The sequence below is a fragment of the Oncorhynchus mykiss genome, chromosome 25 (assembly GCF_057628025.1).
Source record: "Oncorhynchus mykiss isolate SJ-2025 chromosome 25, ASM5762802v1, whole genome shotgun sequence".
In the NCBI taxonomy this organism is placed as follows: Eukaryota; Metazoa; Chordata; class Actinopteri; order Salmoniformes; family Salmonidae; genus Oncorhynchus; species Oncorhynchus mykiss.
In genome coordinates this window covers 33238988-33257647 of record NC_143046.1, presented here as the reverse complement: position 1 = coordinate 33257647, position 18660 = coordinate 33238988, and the positions used below count along the sequence as shown (strand labels likewise).

The following is an 18660-nucleotide window of genomic DNA, read 5'->3' as shown; positions in this document are numbered from 1 at the left end:
TGAACGCCACCTGACCAATGCACAGTGGCAACTGTAAAGTTTGGTGGAGGAGGAATAATGGTCCGGGGCTGTTTTTCATGGTTCGGGCTAGGCCCCTTCGTGAAGGGAAATCTTAACGCTACAGCACACAATGACAATCTAGACGATTCTGTGCTTCCAACTTTGAGGCAACATTTTGGGGAAGGCCCTTTCGTGTTTCAGCATGACAATGCCCCCGTGCAAAAAGTGAGGCCCATACAGAAATGGTTTGTCGAGATCGGTGAAGAAGAACTTGACTGGCCTGCACAGAGCCCTGACCTCAACCCCATCGAACACCTTTGGGATGAATTGGAACGCTGACTGTGAGCCAGGCCTTATTGCCCAACATTAGTGCCCAATCTCACTAATGCTCTTGTGGCTGAATGGAAGCAAGTCCCTGCAGCATTGTTCCAACATCTAGTGGACAGCCTTCCCAGAAGAGTGGAGGTTGTTAAAGAAGCAAAGGAAAGGGAAAGTGGGATACTTACTTAGTCAGTTATACAACTGAATGCATTCAACTGAAACGTGTCTGAATCAGAGAGGTGTGGAGGGCTGCCTTCATCGACGTGCAGGTGTCCACATACTTTTGGTCATGCAGTGTATTATTCCTGGTAAAAAAATACAAAATAAGCACGTGCAGAATTTAATTCCATCACAATCCAATTCCATGTATTCAATACAAAGGCTGGTTTGCTCATAGTTTTCTAGACCATTGCACAGAAACACGATCCACAATAGAAATAAGGAAAGGTGTACACAATGGAGGAACACAACTGATATGAATTTATAGGCCTCAATCAAATCACATTTTATGCACCGAATACAACAGGTGTAGACATTACCGTGAAATGTTTACTTATAAGCCCTTAACTAACAATGCAGGTTTTTTTTAACGAGTTTAAGAAAATATTTACTAAATAAACTCAAGTTAAAAAAGTAACACAATAAAATAACAATAACAATGCTATATAAACAGGGGGTACCGGTATCGAGTCAATGTGCGTGGGTACAAGTTAGACAAGGTAATTTGAGGTAATATGTACATGTAGGTAGGGGTGAAGTGACTGTGCATAGATAATAAACAGCGAGTAGCAGCAGCAGCGTAAAAAAAAATCCACATCGAAGCAATGCTCAATAGAGGAAGGTCACAATGTCGAAGATGATGATTTAGGAGTAACGCATTTTCTGCATCTGCATGTCCACAATATTGTCAAAATGATATATCGTACACGGTATGACACTAACGGGGTGATTTAGAATTCCGTGCAGTAGTATTTACCGATTGCTGGAAACGTTGAACACAATTGCACACATTTCTCTTCTGATGAGGACAATGCAGGGGCACAACTTTCATTGGGGATGAGGCTGACATGCCCCCCCCCACATTCTGAAATTGCGATTTTGTCCCCCCCCCAGTTTTATCATTGGAATGTGATACAAAACCTGGTAAAGGTGTGCTTTAGGACCATTTTTTAAATGTATTTTTTTACCTTTATTTATACAGTTTTTTTTATCGTTGAGATAATATCTCTTTTCCAATAGAGACCTGGTCCAATAGCAGCAAAACCATGCGGACGCCTCTGGGCGGTCAGGTAGGCTGTTGGAGTGTTAATACAATTGGATAAAAAAAATATATATATATACACTACCGGTCAAAAGTTTAAGAACACCTACTCATCAAGGTTTATTTTTTTATTTTTACTATTTTCTACATTGTAGAATAATAGTGAAGACATCAAAACTATGAAATTACCCTTTGCCTTGATGACAGCTTTGCACACTTGGCATTCTCTCAACCAGCTTCATGAGGTAGTCAGTCACCTGGAATGCATTTCAATTAACAGGTGTGCCTTCATTAAAGTTAATTTGTTGAATTTCTTTCTTAATGCGTTTAGGCCAATCAGTTGTGTTGTGACATGGTATAGGGGGGGGGGGGGGGTATATATAGAATAGAGCCCTATTTGGTAAAATACCAAGTCCTTATTATGGCAGCTCAAATAGCTCAAATAGCTAAAATAAGCAAAGAGAAACGACAGTCCATCATTACTTTAAGACATGAAGGTCAGTCAATACAGAACATTTCAATAACTTTTAAAGTTTCTTCAAGTGCAGTCTCAAAAACCATCAAGCGCTATGATGAAATTGGCTCTCATGAGGACCTCCACAGGATGGAAAATCCAGAGTTACCTCTGCTGCAGAGTGTAAGTTCATTAGAGTTACCAGCCTCAGAAATTGCAGCCCAAATAAATGCTTCCCATAGTTCAAGTAACAGACATCTCAACATCTGTTCAGAGGAGACTGCGTGATTCAGGCCTCCATGGTCGAATTGCTGCAAAGAAGCCACGACTAAAGGACACCAATAAGAAGAAGAGACTTGCTTGGGCCAAGAAATACGAGCAATGGACAATAGACCGGTGGAAATTTGGTCTGGAGTCCAAATTTGAGATTTTTGGTTCCAACCGCCATGTCTTTGTGAGATGAGGTGTGGGTGAACGGATGATCTCTGAGTGTGTATTTCCCACCGTAAAGCATGGAGGAGGAGGTGTTATGGTGTGAGGGTGCTTTGCTGGTGACACTGTCTGTAATTTATTTAGAATTCAAGGCACACTTAACCAGCATGCCTACCACAGCATTCTGCAGCAATACGCCATCCCATCAGGTTTGGGTTTAGTGGGGCTATCATTTGTTTTTCAACAGGACAATGACCCAACACACCTTCAGGCTGTGTAAGGGCTATTTTACCAAGAAGGAGAGTGATGGAGTGCTGCATCAGATGACCTGGCCTCCACAATCCCCCGACCTCAACCAAATTGAGATGGTTTGAGATGAGTCGGAATGCAGAGTGAAGGAAAAGCAGCCAACAAGTGCTCAGCATATATGGGAATTCCTTCAAGACTGGAAAGCATTCCAGGTGAAGCTGGTTGAGAGAATGCCAAGAGTGTACAAAGCTGTCATCAAGGCAAAGGGTGACTATTTGAAGAATCTAAAATCTTAAATATTTTTCGACACTTTTTTACTACATGATTCCATATGTGTTATTTCATAGTTTTGATGTCTTCACTATTATTCTACAATGTAGAAAATAGTAAAAATAAAGAAAAACCCTTGAATGAGTAGGTGTTCTAAAAATGTTGACCGGTAGTGTATATATACAGTATAAATATATATTATGTCCCCCCCACTTCTAAAACCAAAGTTGCGCCCCTGATACACTGTGTTATACTCTGTGAACAGAATACGTAACACTGAGTTTTGTATTCACTGATGACAATTTTATTTCAAGTTTTGTAAAAGGTAGTCCAAGACACGTAAGTCAGGGACTTAGCCAAAACAAAAATGATCAGAAGTTCGGTAATTTGATCCTTGCCGTTCTGCTATTGATACGTTTTAACACAGATCATAAGATTGCTTCTCTTAATTGAGTTTGTTATAGAAAGTGTGGCATTAGTGGCTGTACTGAGAGAGATAATAGATATTACAGGAAGGGCTACAATGTTGTTCGGGTTGATGTCCCACGTAGATGAACATTTCCAGATGTATCATAATATTCAACGTTACTATAACATTATTATGTGGTCATCATAGTGGGAGGTAATAGTCTTTGCCTTCAGAACTAGAGAGAGAGACAGACCGGTCAGACGGCTGACTGAGCATGAGTGTGGGGTCAGAAGGTGAACACACTTATCGGAACCTCATCCTGGATGCAGAAAGTTGTTCAAACAAAGAGAGTAACCTTTAATGCTTTTCCTGCAGCTTCTACGTATGCATTGATCCAGTTTAACCAAGCAGGGGTCGTTTGTTTCAGAGTGAATTCTAATGTGAGTTGATGGCAGGGCAGGGTAGAGACAGTGGTTGTAGAGTGGGGTCAGAATAGTAAGGGTGGTTATTAAAATGGGCTGGGTGGGGTGGGCAAGGTGAGGGGGGTGGTTTTTAAAAGCGAGGGGTACCAGGATGATAGTGTGCGGTGCCGACCCAGAGGGATTCCCCTGTAAGACAGCGTCTCCTCTCCAAAATACCATGTTCATCAGAGATCCCGAAAATGACTACTCCTCCTTCCCTCAGGTCACGTATATATCTATAATTTCACTAATGTGAAGACATACTTTTGTGTCCGCGCGTGTACGTGCGTGTTTATCTGTCTACGCTGAGTCATTTCCTGTATGATGATCACTTGTGGTTTTCCCTTTCACAAAAATGTCATTAATGAGAGAGACCTCAGTCAATCCTATGTCATCGCTCTCTATTTCTGTCTCTCTGTCTCTCTCTCTCTCATTCTGTCTCTCTCTCTTTCTGTCTCTCTCTGTCTCTCTCTCTGTCTCTCTCTCTCGTTCTGTCTCTCTCTCTTTCTGTCTCTCTCTGTCTCTCTCTCTGTCTCACTCTCTTTCTGTCTCTGTCTCTGTCTCTCTCTTGCTCTCTCTCGCTCTGTCTCTCTCTCTTTCTGTCTCTCTCTGTCTCTCTGTCTCTGTCTCACTTCTCTTTCTGTCTCTCTTTTTCTGTCTCTCTCTCTCTCTTGCTGTTGCTCTCTCGGTCTCTCTCTCTCTCTTGTTGTTGCTCTCTCGGTCTCTCTCTGTCTTACTCATATCACGAGCACACCCCTTACTAAGTCTCTGCTTTATCATGTATGTCTGGGATGTACTGTATATAGATTTCACAGAACCATGCCATTTCCTGAAACGTGATAACATTGCCTTGGCATGTGCACTCAGAGCTCATATAATCGTATTGTTAATGTATTAATTGTGTTTGTTACTTGCATTGTACTACTGTAATTGGCCACAGACGTAATGGAACCACTTAAGAAGTGAAGACATGACATCTTCCAGCTCGGTCTCTAGATATTATACACATGTACACAACACACACACACACACACACAGGCACACGTGCCACAAACACACTTACAACTGTTGAAATGCTTACATTAGCACACTTCGTGTGTATGCCACTAAGCGGGATTATAATAGCCATTATCATTACACCCTTAATAGTATGAGAGACCTAGTTTGTATTGATCTCTCAAATGCATCTTACTGTGTGTTTACCGCTCTGCGGAGCACTGTTCACATGTTGTGGGGTTCCGTTGGAATTTCAACGTGTGTGTAGGTCGAAGGCGATTTGAGGTAAGCGTTTTGTGTTCACATGTAGTGAGACACTCGTGTCAGAAGTAAGAGGGGAGAACAGTTTTGATGGGAAAGGGAGGGACTCAAGGGGCGGTCGGGAGATAGGGATTTGTGGTGAGGAGAGAGAGAGAGAGAGAGAGAGAAAGGACGCGATGGAGGAATAGAGAGATAGAGTTTTTTTTATTTCCGCTTCTTCTTTTTTTTCATTTGCAGGAGAAAAGGGGAGGTCCAGCATGATTACCCAGCGAACCAGAGAGGGACAGGGTGTTACAGAGAGAGGTACTAAAGAGGGTGAGAAGCAGAAGGATCGACGACACACAGAGGGACATTTTTGTGAGACGTCTTCTCAGCAGCATTGTGTGGCAACTGAAGTAGTATTTACACACTTGTTGGGCTCTCACTCACCCACCTGGAGAAACTCTGATGCAAAATAGACTTGCAGCTGTTTCGCACGTAGACACACGCACGCACACACAACCCATCTCTCAGGATGTCTTTGCTATGGGGCTTCATTACGGACTTCTTCACCTACGAGACAACCAAGTCTGTGGTGGTGAAGAGCTGGTCTGTTGGAATCATCAACCGCGTCGTACAACTGCTCATCATCATCTACTTCGTTTGGTCGGTACAACTTGTTTGTGTGCGTGTGTGTGTGTGTGTGTGTGTACGTGCGTGTGTGTGTATGATAATGTCGACCTCTCTTTGTCATCTTTCTTTCCCCCTTAATTCTTTCCTCTCCCAATGTATTGCTCCTGATCATTCTAGAACTATTGTTACTAATTGTCTTTCCTTACCCGCCCCCCTCCCTGTCATTCTCCATAACCTTTTCCTCCATCTGTCTTTCTTTCCTGTTTTGTCATTTAGGTGGGTCTTTTTACACGAAAAGGCATACCAGGTGAAAGACTCTGGCATCGAGTCTTCTGTCATGACTAAGGTGAAGGGCTTCGGTTACCATAACAACCGTGTGATGGATGTGGCGGATTATGTCGCCCCTACGCAGGTCTGTGACACCCAGACGCCTAACCGTGACCTCTTACCTTTGACCCTAAACTAAAACAACACAGAAGTTATACTGCAGTGGTAACATACTTACTGTACACAACTTGTATATTATAACTGTACACTGTGTAATATACACTGAGTATACCTAACACTAGGACCGTCTTCCTAATATTGAGTTGCACCCCAGAACAGCCTCAATTCGTCGCAGGCATGGACTCTACAAGGTGTCAACCTTCCACAAGGATTGCTGGCCCATGTTGACTCCGATGCTTCCCACAGTTGTGTCAGGTTGACTGGATGGATGTCCTTCGGGTGGCGAACCAGTCTTGAAACACGCAAGAAACTGTTAAGGGTGAAAAACCCAGCAGCATTGCAGTTCTTGACACACTCAAACCGGTGTGCCTGGCACCTACTACCATACCCCGTGAGAAGGAAATTACATATTTTGTCTTGCCCATTCACCCTCTGACTGGCGCACATACACAATCCATGTCTCACTTGTCTCAAGGCCTTAAAATCCTTCTTTAACCTGTCTCCTCCCCTTCATCTACACTGATTGAAGTGGATTTAACAAGTGACATCAATAAAGGATCATAGCTTCCACCTGGATTTACCTGGTCAGTCTGTGTCTCCAGCCACCCAAGTCATAGACTGTTTTCTCTGCTACCGCATGGCAAGCGGTATCGGACCGCCAAGTCTAGGTCCAAGAGGCCTCTAAACAGTTTCTACCCCAAGGCCATAAGACTCCTGGACAGCTAATCAAACGGCTACCCAGACCCCTCTTTTACACTGCCGCTACTCTCTGTTTATAATCTATGCATCGTCACTTTAACTCAACCTACATGTACATTTTACCTCAGTTACCTCGACTAACCGGTGCCCCCACATATTGACTCTGTACCGGTACTCCCTGTGTGTAGCCTCGCTTGTTATTTTACTGCTTCTGTTCAATTATTTGCTACTTTTATTTTCTATTTTCTGTTTTTTACTTAACACTTTATTATTATTTTTTACTTCTTAAAGCACTGTTGGTTAAGGGCTTGTAAGTAAGCATTTATGGGGCGGCAGGGTAGCCTAGTGGTTAGAGCGTTGGGCTAATAACCGGAAGTTCAAATCCCCGAGCTGACAAGGTACAAATCTGTTGTTCTGCCCCTGAACAGGCAGTTAACCCACTGTTCCTGTTCCTCCGTCATTGAAAATAAGAATTTGTTCTTAAATGACTTGCCTAGTTAAATAAAGGTCAAATAAATACGATTTCACTGTAAGGTTGTTGTATTTGGCGCATGTGACAAATTCAATTTGATTTGATTTGTCATGGGAGGAGCATATGTTGATTAAACGTTATTAAGCTGCAATACACACACAAAAACTCGCCCAGACAGCCGAAGTGTGGTACAAGAAGTCTATAGATACTTGATATAATGTCATTGAGCATTTCACTGTGGTAAACACTTAAAGGGAAGTGCTTGGTGTGAGGTGATGATGGGAAACTAAATGAAGTCCTTTGGTTGTGTAGAATAAGTGTCTGAGTGGTTCATCAGAGTACATTAGTTAGCATTAGCCCAAGAAAACTGGTTAAGTAACATGGCAAAAAAAAAACGAGTTGCTAATGATAGCAAGAACAACAAAAAAGATGGCGTTGGTTGAGGCTTTTAGATGGTTTCAGCAGTAGGCCTGATAGGTTGACTTGATGACGTTTAGGCTAAAGTGCTGGTTTGTATATGTGCTGACAGGGTGCCGCAGTGTTCTGCATCATCACCAAGCTCATCGTCACGGAGGAACAATTCCAAGGCTTCTGCCCTGAGGTGAGTGCATTTCAGTCCAGTATACATGTACCGTGTTACCTACCTGCTCCAGTTCTCTATACCATGGTTTTAACAATACAACGTACTCTACTCTGCAAAGCCCCCACCCGTACCATTAACAAGAGCTGAGGCATTTAATATTGGGTGGTGACAGAGCTGCTGGTCGAGGGCCAATGCTATTAACACCTGTGTATCTGTTCTTTGTGTGTTCAGAGTGACGTGAAGTACGAGTGTGAAACAGATGAAGACTGTGACAAGCATTTAGGGAGCTTCCTTGGAAACGGCGAGTTTCAACTATTTCCTCTTCTTGTTTTCTCCACCATTCCCTTCCTGGGACTCCGTTGATCCTTCCTCCTCTCTCTCTCTCTCTCTCTCTCTCTCTCTCTCTCTCTATCTCTCCGTCTCTCTCTCTCTCTCTCTCTCTCTATCTCTCTCTCTCTCTCTCTCTCTCTCTCTTTCTCTCTCTCTCTCTCTCTTTCTCTCTCTCCTTCTCACTCTCTCTCTCTCTCCCTCAATTCAATTCAATTTAAGGGGCTTCATTGGCATGGGAAACATATGTTTACATTGCCACGGCAAGTGAAATATATAATAAACAAAAGTGAAATAAACAATAGAAATGAACAGTAAACATTACACTCACAGAAGTTCCAAAAGAATAAAGACATTACAAAGGTTGTATTATGTATATATACAGTGTTGTAACGATGTGCAAATGGTTAAAGTACAAAAGGGAAAATTAATTCACATAAATATAGGTTGTATTTACAATGGTGTTTGTTCTTCACTGGTTGCCCTTTTCTTGTGGCAACAGGTCACATATCTTGATGCTGTGATGGCACACTGTGGTATTTCACCCAATAGATATGGGAGTTTATCAAATCGGGTTTGTTTTCTAATTCTTTGTGGATCTGTGTAATCTGAGGGAAATATGTGTCTCTAATATGGTCATACATTTTGCAGGAGGTTAGGAAGTGAGGGCAGTTTACACCTCATTTTGTGGGCAGAGTGCACATAGCCTGTCTTCTCTTGAGAGCCAGGTCTGCCTACGGCAGCCTTTCTCAATAGCAAGGCTATGCTCACTGAGTCTGTACATAGTCAAAGCTTTCCTTAGGTTTGGGTCAGTCACAGTGGTCAGGTATTCTGACACTGTGTACTCTCTGTACTCTCTGTTTAGTTCTAGTTTGCTCTGTTTTTTGTAAATTCTTTCCAATGTGTCAAGTAATTATCTTTTTGTTTTATCATGATTTGGTTGGGTCTAATTATGTTGCTGTCCTGGGGCTCTGTGGGATCTGTTTGTGTTTGTGAACAGAGCCCCAGGACCAGCTTGCTTAGGGGACTCTTCTTCAGGTTCATCTTTCTGTAGGTGATGGCTTTGTTATGGAAGGTTTGGGAATCACTTCCTTTTAGGTGGTTGTAGAATTTAACGGCTTTATGCTGGATTTTGATAATTAGCGGGTTTCGGCCTTATTCTGCCCTGCATGCATTATTCTGTGTTTTACGTTGTACACAGAGGACATTTTTTAAGAATTCTGTATGCAGAGTCTCAATTTGGTGTTTGTCCCATTTTGTGAATTCTTGGTTGATGAGCAGACCCCAGACCTCACAACCATAAAGGGCAATGGGTTCTATAACTGATTCATGTATTTTTAGCCAGATCCTAATTGGTATATCGAATTTTATGTTCCTTTTGATGGCATAGAAGCTTTTGATGGCATAGAAGCTTTTGATGGCATTTCACAGCTTTGTGGAAGTTACCTGTGGCGCTGATGTTCAGGCCAAGGTATGTATCGTTTTTTATGTGCTCTAGGGCAACGGTGTCTAGATGGAATTTGTATTTGTGGTCCTGGCAACTGGACATTTTTTGGAACACCATTATTTTTATCTTAATGAAATTTACTGTCAGGGCCAGCAAACAGTAGACATTTGACTTCAGATTCTAGTAGGGTGTTGCCGGGTGCTGCAGACTGTTCTAGTGTCCACGCCAATTCATTGATATATATGTTGAAGCGGGTGGGGCTTAAGCCGCATCCCTGTCTCAACCCACAGCCCCGTGGGAATAAATGTGTGCCTATTTTAACCCCACACTTGTTGTTTGTGTACATGGATTTTATAATGTCGTATGTTTTTCCCCCAACACCACTTTCCATCAGTTTGTATTGCAGACCCTCATGCCAAATTGAGTCAAAGGCTTTTTTTGAAATCAGCAATGTATGAGAAGACTTTACCTTTGTTTTGGTTTGTTTGTTTGCCAGTTGGTGTGTGCAGGGTGAATACATGGTCTGTCGTATGATAATTTGGTAAAAAAAAACATTTGAAATTTGCTCAGTACATTGTTTTCACTGAGGAAATGTATGAGTCTGCTTTTAATGATAATGCAGCGGATTTTCCCAAGATTGCTGTTGACACATATCCCACAGTAATTATTGGGATCAAATTTGTCTCCACTTTGTGGATTGGGGTGATCAGTCCTTGGTTTCAAATTTTGGGGAAGATGCCAGAGCTAAGGCTGATATTAAAGAGTTTTAGTATAGCCAATTGGAATTTGTTGTCTGTATATTTGATCATTTCATTGAGGATACCATCAACACCACAGGCCTTTTTGGGTTGGAGGATTTTTATTTTGTCCTGTAGTTCATTCAAGGTCATTGGAGAATCCAATGGGTTCTGGTAGTCTTTAATAGTTGCTTCTAAGATTTCTATTTGATCATGTACAGTGGGGCAAAAAAGTATTTAGTCAGCCACCAATTGTGCAAGTTCTCCCACTTAAAAAGGCGAGAGAGGCCTGTAATTTTCCTCATAGGTACACTTCAACTATGACAGACAAAATTAGGGAAAAAAATCCAGAAAATCACATTGTAGGATTTTTTATGAATTTATTTGCAAATTATGGTGGAAAATAAGTATTTGGTCACCTACAAACAAGCAAGATTTCTGGCTCTCACAGACCTGTAACTTCTTTCCCTGTCCCTGGGCCTGGAAATGATTGATTTCCCCCACCAGGATGGAGAAGTTATCTTCCTTAAAGTATGGGGATTCTAGTCGGGGGATATAGGTAGCACACAGGAGGACATTGTTCTCTGTTAAGATCATTTCCTTTTGAATTTCTAGCCAAATGTAAAATACTCCTGTTTTGATGAATTTAATGGAGTGAGTTAGGTCTGCTCTATAACAAATTAGCATACCCCCTTAGTCTTTTCCCTGTTTCACACCTGGTAGTTTGGTGGATGGGACTACCAGCTCTCTGTAACTAGAGGGCAACCAGTGGGTCCGTCTCCTCTATACCATGTTTCTTGTAGGATGACAATGTCTGTATTTCCGATTTCTTTGATGAAGCCCAGGTCCTTGCTCTTTAGGCCAGAGGCAGATGACCTCAGGCCTTGGATATTCCAGGATGAGATAGTGAAGGCTTTGTGTTCCATAAAGTGTCCAATGTTGTTGGTCGTGTGGTTTGGCCTCAGGCCAGTTAGTGTTAGTATGGCCTGCTAAGCACCTGGTACATGCTATTGGCTTAGGCTAGTGTAAGAGTGGGGGCTGGGCCTGTTTGCCTGCTCACGGACGTATGTGTGACTTCCATGTTGAGGCCCTCTTTGCGGGGGTGGGGTGCATGGGGTGGGCAGGAGGGGCATAGGTCTGATCTGAGGGGGCCTAAATGGGGTGTGGGCATGGTTGATTTGGGGGGGTTGATTGGTTGGGGTGGGGGTGTGGATGTGGCTGGTGGTGTTGTGGCCTGGATGTAGATCCTCTCGGCATGGGTCCTCTATGTGTAGGTCCCGGGGGGGTCCCGCAGGTCTGGGAGAGTGTCTCTCCGGTCTGGGTGGGGTGTCTATTGATCTGTTGCTCCTGTGTGAAGTGTTGGGGCTGTGTTTGAGAGCGATGTCCTTTAGGGTCAGGGCAAAGGTGGGCACTGCTGCCTTGTATAGGTGGACCTGGTCATAAAGGCTGCTCAAGTCCAGGGTGGAGTGGTGGGCCAGGTAAACATTTGGTTTTGAGGCACAGTCATGGGAAATACTTGTGTTTACCCGCTGTATTGTGGCAGGGTGGAAGTCTCTTCGTGGTAGCAGGGTGGAGATAACCACTTGTGCATTGGGGAAAGTAGAACAAGCTTTTTCAATCACTCCCTTGAGTGTTGTGGCCACCCTTTCCTACTGTGCTCTCAGGTCGTTTGTGCCTGTGTGTTTTATTATGTGGCTGGGTGACCCTAGTTGGTCCTCAGACAGAAGGTCTAGGGCGCGCTGGGTGTTTGGACACCAGAGTTTAGACAGTCTGTGTTTGGGGAAAAGTTTTTCTTGTATATATTTCCCGTTTGAGTCCATAAGGAGAACAATCTGTGTCTTGTGTATGTCCTCAGTGGGTTTGGGGGGAGGGGGGGGGGGTGTCAGGAGGGCTATCAGGGTGGCTGACAAGGGGAGGGTGCTCAGGGGGCGTGAGATCCTCTGGGCTTGGGATTCTTCATTTGTCTGTCCCGCTGTGATGTCGACGTGGTCAGGGTCTGGGGTGGACTGTTCTGCTGTGGAGTCGAGACTTTTGTTGGGAGCTGAGTTGGGCTGTTCTGCTGGCTTCTCTGCAGGTGTGGCCACCTCTCTAGTGGGTTGTTCTCTGTCACATGCCATCCCCCTCACCCTCTCCTCCAGCAGTCTGATCCTCTCCTCTAGTGCTCTGTTCTTCTCCTGCTCCTGATTTTTCTCCTGTGGAAGTTTTCTCACCACAGTCCAGAGTGCAGATTTGTCTCTCTCCACCTCCAGCTCTCCGGGTCTCCGGGTCTGGTTGTTGTTTAGCTGGACAATTTTTTTGTGCTCACTGGAGTGTGTTCACCTGCTGTTCCAGCTTCACTTGCCTTACCTCCAGCTGGGTGAATGTATCCTTCATTTCAATGAGGGAGTAGTACTCTGTGCTGGGAGGTTGACTTTCCGCTTGGGGTTGCTCATCTGTGGGGTTATATAATAAAGAGGTCTGGTCTGACCTGCTCAGGATGGGCGTTTCTTTCTTGAGGGAGAGCTTCTCCTCCTGAGCTAATTCTTTGATTAGGTGAAAGTCCAGCTGAAACTGTTTGGGTTTTCCCTATACCAGTACTGTTCCAGACTTAGAGATTTATATTAGCCTTCTTCATCACACTGTCTGTGTGGGTGGACCATTTCAGTTCGTCTGTGATGTGTAAGCCGAGGAACTTAAAACTTTCAACCTTTTCCACTGCTGTCCCATTGACGTGGATAGGGGAGGTTGACTTTCCGCTTGGGGTTGCTCATCTGTGGGGTTGTTTCTTGAAGTCCACGATCATCTCCTTTGTTTTGTTGACATTGCGTGAGAGGTTGTTTTGCTGACACTACACTCCGAGTGCCCTCACCTCCTCCCTGTAGGCTGTCTCGTTGTTGTTGGTAATCAAGCCTACTACTGTTGTGTCATCTGCAAACTTGATGATTGAGTTGGATGCGTGCATGGCCATGCAGTCATGGGTGAATAGGGAGTACAGGAGGGGGCTGAGCACGCACCCTTGTGGGGCCCCAGTGTTGAGGCGAAGTGTAGATGTTGTTACCTACCTTCACCACCCGGGTGCGGCCCATCAGGAAGTCCAGGACCCAATTGCACAGGGTGGGGTTGAGACCCAGGGCCTCAAGCTTAATGATGAGCTTTGGAGGGTACTCTAGCCTTTAGCTCAGTGCAGATGTTGCCTGTAATCCATGGCTTCTGGTTGGGATATGTACGTACGGTCACTGTGGGGACGACATCGTCGATGCACTTATTGATGAAGCCGGTGACTGAGGTGGTATACTCCTCAATGCCATTGGATGAATCCCAGAACATATTCCTGTCTGTGCTAGTAAAACAGTCCTGTAGCTCTCTCTCACTCACTCACTCAATCATGCTCTCTCTCTCTTTCTTTCTCTCTCTCTCTCTCTCTCTCTCTCTCTCTCTCCCTCTTTATCGCTCTCTCCTCCATAGGAATAATAACTGGTGCCTGTGTGAACTCTTCTGAAGGAGGCCGCTGTGAGATGGAGGGTTGGTGCCCTGCTGAGAATGACAAAGTCATAATGTAAGACCTCTCTTTCATTTTCTCTATCTCTCTTTCTCTCTCTCGCTCTGTCTCATAAAGAAAGCTGCTTCATATAGACCACAATATTATGAACATATGATATGTCATGTTTACAACTTGTGCATCCCACCTACCTAAGTCCTTCTTCTCTCTCTCTTTTTTCTCCCTTACCCTTTCTCAGGCAACCAATGATGGAGGTCGAAAACTTCACCATCTTCATCAAGAACAGTATCCGCTTCCCTATGTTCAACGTCACCAGGTGAGTCCGACACACCTCTCATTCCTGGGGCTGTATTGGGGAATCAAATCAAATCAAATCAAATTGATTTATATAGCCCTTCATACATCAGCTGATATCTCAAAGTGCTGTACAGAAACCCAGCCGAAAACCCCAAACAGCAAGCAATGCAGGTGTAGAAGCACGGTGGCTAGGAAAAACTCCCTAGAAAGGCCAAAACCTGGGAAGAAACCTAGAGAGGAACCAGGCTATGAGGGGTGGCCAGTCCTCTTCTGGCTGTGCCGGGTGGAGATTATAACAGAACATGGCCAAGATGTTCAAATGAACAAAGGGAAGACCTTTATGATGTTGTGTTAGAGTACTTTCAGGAGGTCTCACTCCAACTTTCTTGTCAAAGCGTTGCCCTCTCTTTTCTACCAAAGAATGGGATTTGGCTCTATCACTCAAATTTGTACCTTCTCTCTCCCACAGAGGGAACTTCCCGTCATCGCTGAATACAACTTATATCAGGAGCTGTACATATGACCCGGAGCACAACCGTCACTGTCCCATCTTCAAGGTGGGAGATGTGCTGCGCTATACTGGACAGAACTTCTCCACCATCGCTCAGACAGTGAGACTCATCTCCTCCCCTCTTCATCATCATCTCCTCTATCTCCATCTCTCTCCCCCGAAGGTCTCCCATCTTTCTTTTCTCTCCTCTCCCTCTCTGTTATATTCTGCTTTCTCAACCTCTCTCTTTCCCACCTCTCCCTCTCCATTTTATATATCTCCAGTCCCACCTGCTTGTCCCTACCTTTCCTCTCCCCCCTCCTCACCTATCTGTCCTTCTCTTCTTTTCCCTCCCTCTGTCTCCCTCTATCAGGGTGGAGAGATCGGGATCAATATTGAATGGGAGTGTAATCTGGATGAGTCAGAAGAAAGATGTGAACCACATTACTCCTTTACGCGACTTGATGCTGTGTTTCAGAAGAACGCCATCTCTCAGGGATACAACTTCAGGTACTGTAACCCCTTTCAGTTTAGTACTGTTCAAGAGACTCCCCGTCTTTCTTCCTCCTTCTCCCCGTCCTCTTTCTTTTCCCCTCTCCATTCTTCTTACCCCCCTCCTCCTCTCATTTTATTTCTCTGTTCATTGACACGGTCTCCCCCTCTCTCACCATCCACAGATTTGCCAAATATTACAAAACGGAGAACGGTATAGAGAATCGGACGAACTTCCGCACTCTCCACAAGGCCTACGCCATCCGCTTTGACATCCTGGTCACTGGGCTTGTGAGTGTGGATTAGGGTGTGTGTGCGTGTACCTGTTATCTGTGTATTATAGGGGATTCATCTGTCTTTGTCCTTTCAGGCAGGGAAGTTCAACACAGTTCCTACTCTGATCAACCTGGTGGCAGCCTTTACCTCTGTGGGACTGGTAAGGCTTCTGTACTCAGACTGTATGCTTTAAAAGGAGGTCATGCAATACGTTTTGAATGTTACCTCCATCAACCCTAGAATCGAGGCAAGTATTTCAGGATTTTTTAGGTCAACTTGTGTAACTGTCTTTGTTCTGATATGCTGCAGGGTACGGTCCTCTGTGATATCATCCTCCTGAACTTCCTGAAGGGGGCGGACCAATACAAGGCCAAGAAATTTGAAGAGGTTTTTTTTTTAATTGCTCAGATAAAAGCATATTTTCTTTGTGTTATACTGTAAGTAATTTGTGTGTGGGAGAGAGAGGTGAAGAGCATCTCGAGACAGTCTTATTCTCTCTCTCTCTCTCTCCCTCTCTTCCTCTCCCTAGGTTTCTGAGTCACAGATACAGATATTACTCTCCCGAGAAAGTTGCAGCCAGCTGTCAAACAAAGCAGAGGAGAAGATTTCAGATGACTCGGGAGCTGTCTCCCTTTACCTGGACCAGCAGCTTTGAGTGACAGTCCACTTCAACCAATCGGCAGAGAGGATCCTCCACCACTTCCTTATTTTATTAGCAGCTGTTGATAAGTCCTATGTTGATGTGAGGGAAGGTAACGATTTAACGTCTGAGGAACTTTTAAAATGTTGTTTTGGGGCAAACTATTTCTGAACTCTACTGTAGCTTAAAATAACTTTATAAACAGTTACACCACATACATAAGAGCTCTGCCCTGGTCCCATTGCTTTTGTACATATACATATACATATACATTGCTTTTGTACTATGTAGGTCATATGTTACATTTACCTGGCCTCATCCCTTTCTTCATCTCTGTCTTGCTCTCATAACCTCCATTTGTGATGTTCTATAACGGCAGGGTAGTCTAGTGGTTAGAGTGTTGGACTAGTAACCGAAAGGTTGCAAGTTCAAATCCCCGAGCTGACAAGGTACAAATCTGTCGTTCTGCCCCTGAACAGGCAGTTATCCCACTGTTCCTAGGCCGTCATTGAAAATAAGAATTTGTTCTTAACTGACTTGCCTAGTTAAGTTAAGGTAAAAAAAATTAAATAACGATGGGGGCGGGGGTTTAAAGGGGTATGAGAAGAGATGACGTGGTTCTATAATCATCTTGGACCCTCAAAAAACAACAGTAACCAGTAAATAAATTTGTCGGAATTGACTGATTTGTCGCGCCTGCTGTATTTTGTGTGTGATGCTATTGCAATACACACCCGATATACACACACATGCACACATAAAAACACACCTCCCATCACGGACCACTCAGCACTAATAGATCAGCTTAAGAGCATCTTAAATAGGACACTTCAGGATTTTGGCCTTTATCTACGTACTTGTGTGTCAGTGCTAACTAGCGGTAGTGCAATGACTGGAAGTCTAGGCGGACCAGGTGGACAGGGCTGGTCTGCCAGTTACATGGACGACAACCCAACTTGGGAGGGGAGGAGGTTTCAGCGGGTGGAATAGTGGGAAACAATATAAAATATCATGGTACAGCTATATGGACACTCAATCATCATGGTACTTTTAATGGTAAGTTTACAAACATATATTATGATAAATTGAATTGAAACTTGTCTCATTATGGTAAATGGGGAAATAAGTATAGCCAGTTATATTTGTAATGGCTTAGCAGATAATGAGAAAAGACGATCAGTATTTACCTGGCTAAAAGAGAAGGAATATAGTATCTATTGTTTACAGGGAACTCATTCAACAATATTAGATGGAGTTATACTTCTATGGGAAAAGAAACTCAAAACGGGTGACGATATTAATTAACAATCATTTTGATCCGAATGTGCCAATTGTCTGTTTGGCACAATTTGCACATTCGATCAAAATGATTGTTAATTAATATCGTTATTAGTGACCTAAGACAGGGAATTTTATTAGGATTAAATATCAGGAATTGTGAAAAACTGAGTTTAAATGTATTTGGCTAAGGTGTATGTAAACTTCCGACATCAACTGTAATAATTAATTTAACCTACAAACAAAACAAGACTCTATTATTATTGTGGGAGATATTAATAAGGTTTTAAATACCTCAATGAGATAGTGAATTATGTGAGTAGTAATTATAAGTGAAATAATCTCTCTGTAAACAATTGTTGGACAAATTACTTGTGTCATGCACAAAGTAGATATCCGAACTGGCTTGCCAAAACTATAGTTTGGTTGAAAAACAAGTTCTAATGACTCCAACCTAAGTGTGTGTAAACTTCCGACTTCAACTGTATATATTTTAAATAATATCATATACAGTTGAAGTTGGAAGTTTACATACACCTTAGCCAAATACATTTAAACTCAGTTTTTCACAATTCCTGACATTAAATCCTAGTAAAAATTCCCTGTCTTGGGTCAGTTAGGATCACCACTTTATTTTAAGAATGTGAAATGTCAGAAGAGTAGTAGAGAAAATTATTTATTTCAGCTTTATTTCTTTCATCGTATTCCCAGTGGGTCAGAAGTTTACCTACACTCAGATAGTACTTAGTAGCATTGCTTTTAAATTGTTTAACTTGGGTCAAACACTTTGGGTAGCCTTCCACAAGCTTCCCACAATAAATTGTGTGAATGTTGGCCCATTCCTCCTGACAAAGCTGATGTAACTGAGTCAGGTTTGTAGGCCTCCTTGCTCGCACATGCTTTTTCACTTCTGCCCACAAATTTTCTATAGGATTGAGGTCAGGGCTTTGTGATGGCCACTCCAATACCTTGACTTTGTTGTCCTTAAGCCATTTTGCCACAACTTTGGAAGTATGCTTGGGGTCATTATCCATTTGGAAGACCCATTTGCAACCAAGCTTTAACTTCCTGACTCATGTCTTGAGATGTTGCTTCAACATATCCACATAATTTTCCTACCTCATGATGCTATCTATTTTGTGAAGTGCACCAGTCCCTCTTGCAGCAAAGCACCCCCACAACATGATGCTGCCACCCCCGTGTTTCCAAATTGGGATGGTGTTCTTCGGCTTGCAAGCCTTCCCTTTTTTCCTCCAAACATAACGATGGTC

The 18660-nt window shown here is 43.4% G+C and overlaps 1 protein-coding gene across 1 annotated transcript; it reads left to right on the top strand.

Annotated features, from left to right (window-relative positions):
• Positions 1 to 5384: 5384 nt before the first annotated feature.
• Positions 5385 to 16790, top strand: LOC110505034 (P2X purinoceptor 3). The gene is made up of 12 exons (XM_021583975.3): positions 5385 to 5759; positions 6003 to 6138; positions 7874 to 7945; positions 8159 to 8228; positions 13883 to 13973; positions 14155 to 14232; positions 14683 to 14824; positions 15077 to 15213; positions 15381 to 15486; positions 15566 to 15631; positions 15781 to 15858; positions 16001 to 16790. Exons 1-12 carry the CDS (start codon positions 5629 to 5631, stop codon positions 16124 to 16126), a joined length of 1233 nt encoding a protein of 410 aa, XP_021439650.1. The 5' UTR covers positions 5385 to 5628; the 3' UTR covers positions 16127 to 16790.
• Positions 16791 to 18660: the final 1870 nt, after the last annotated feature.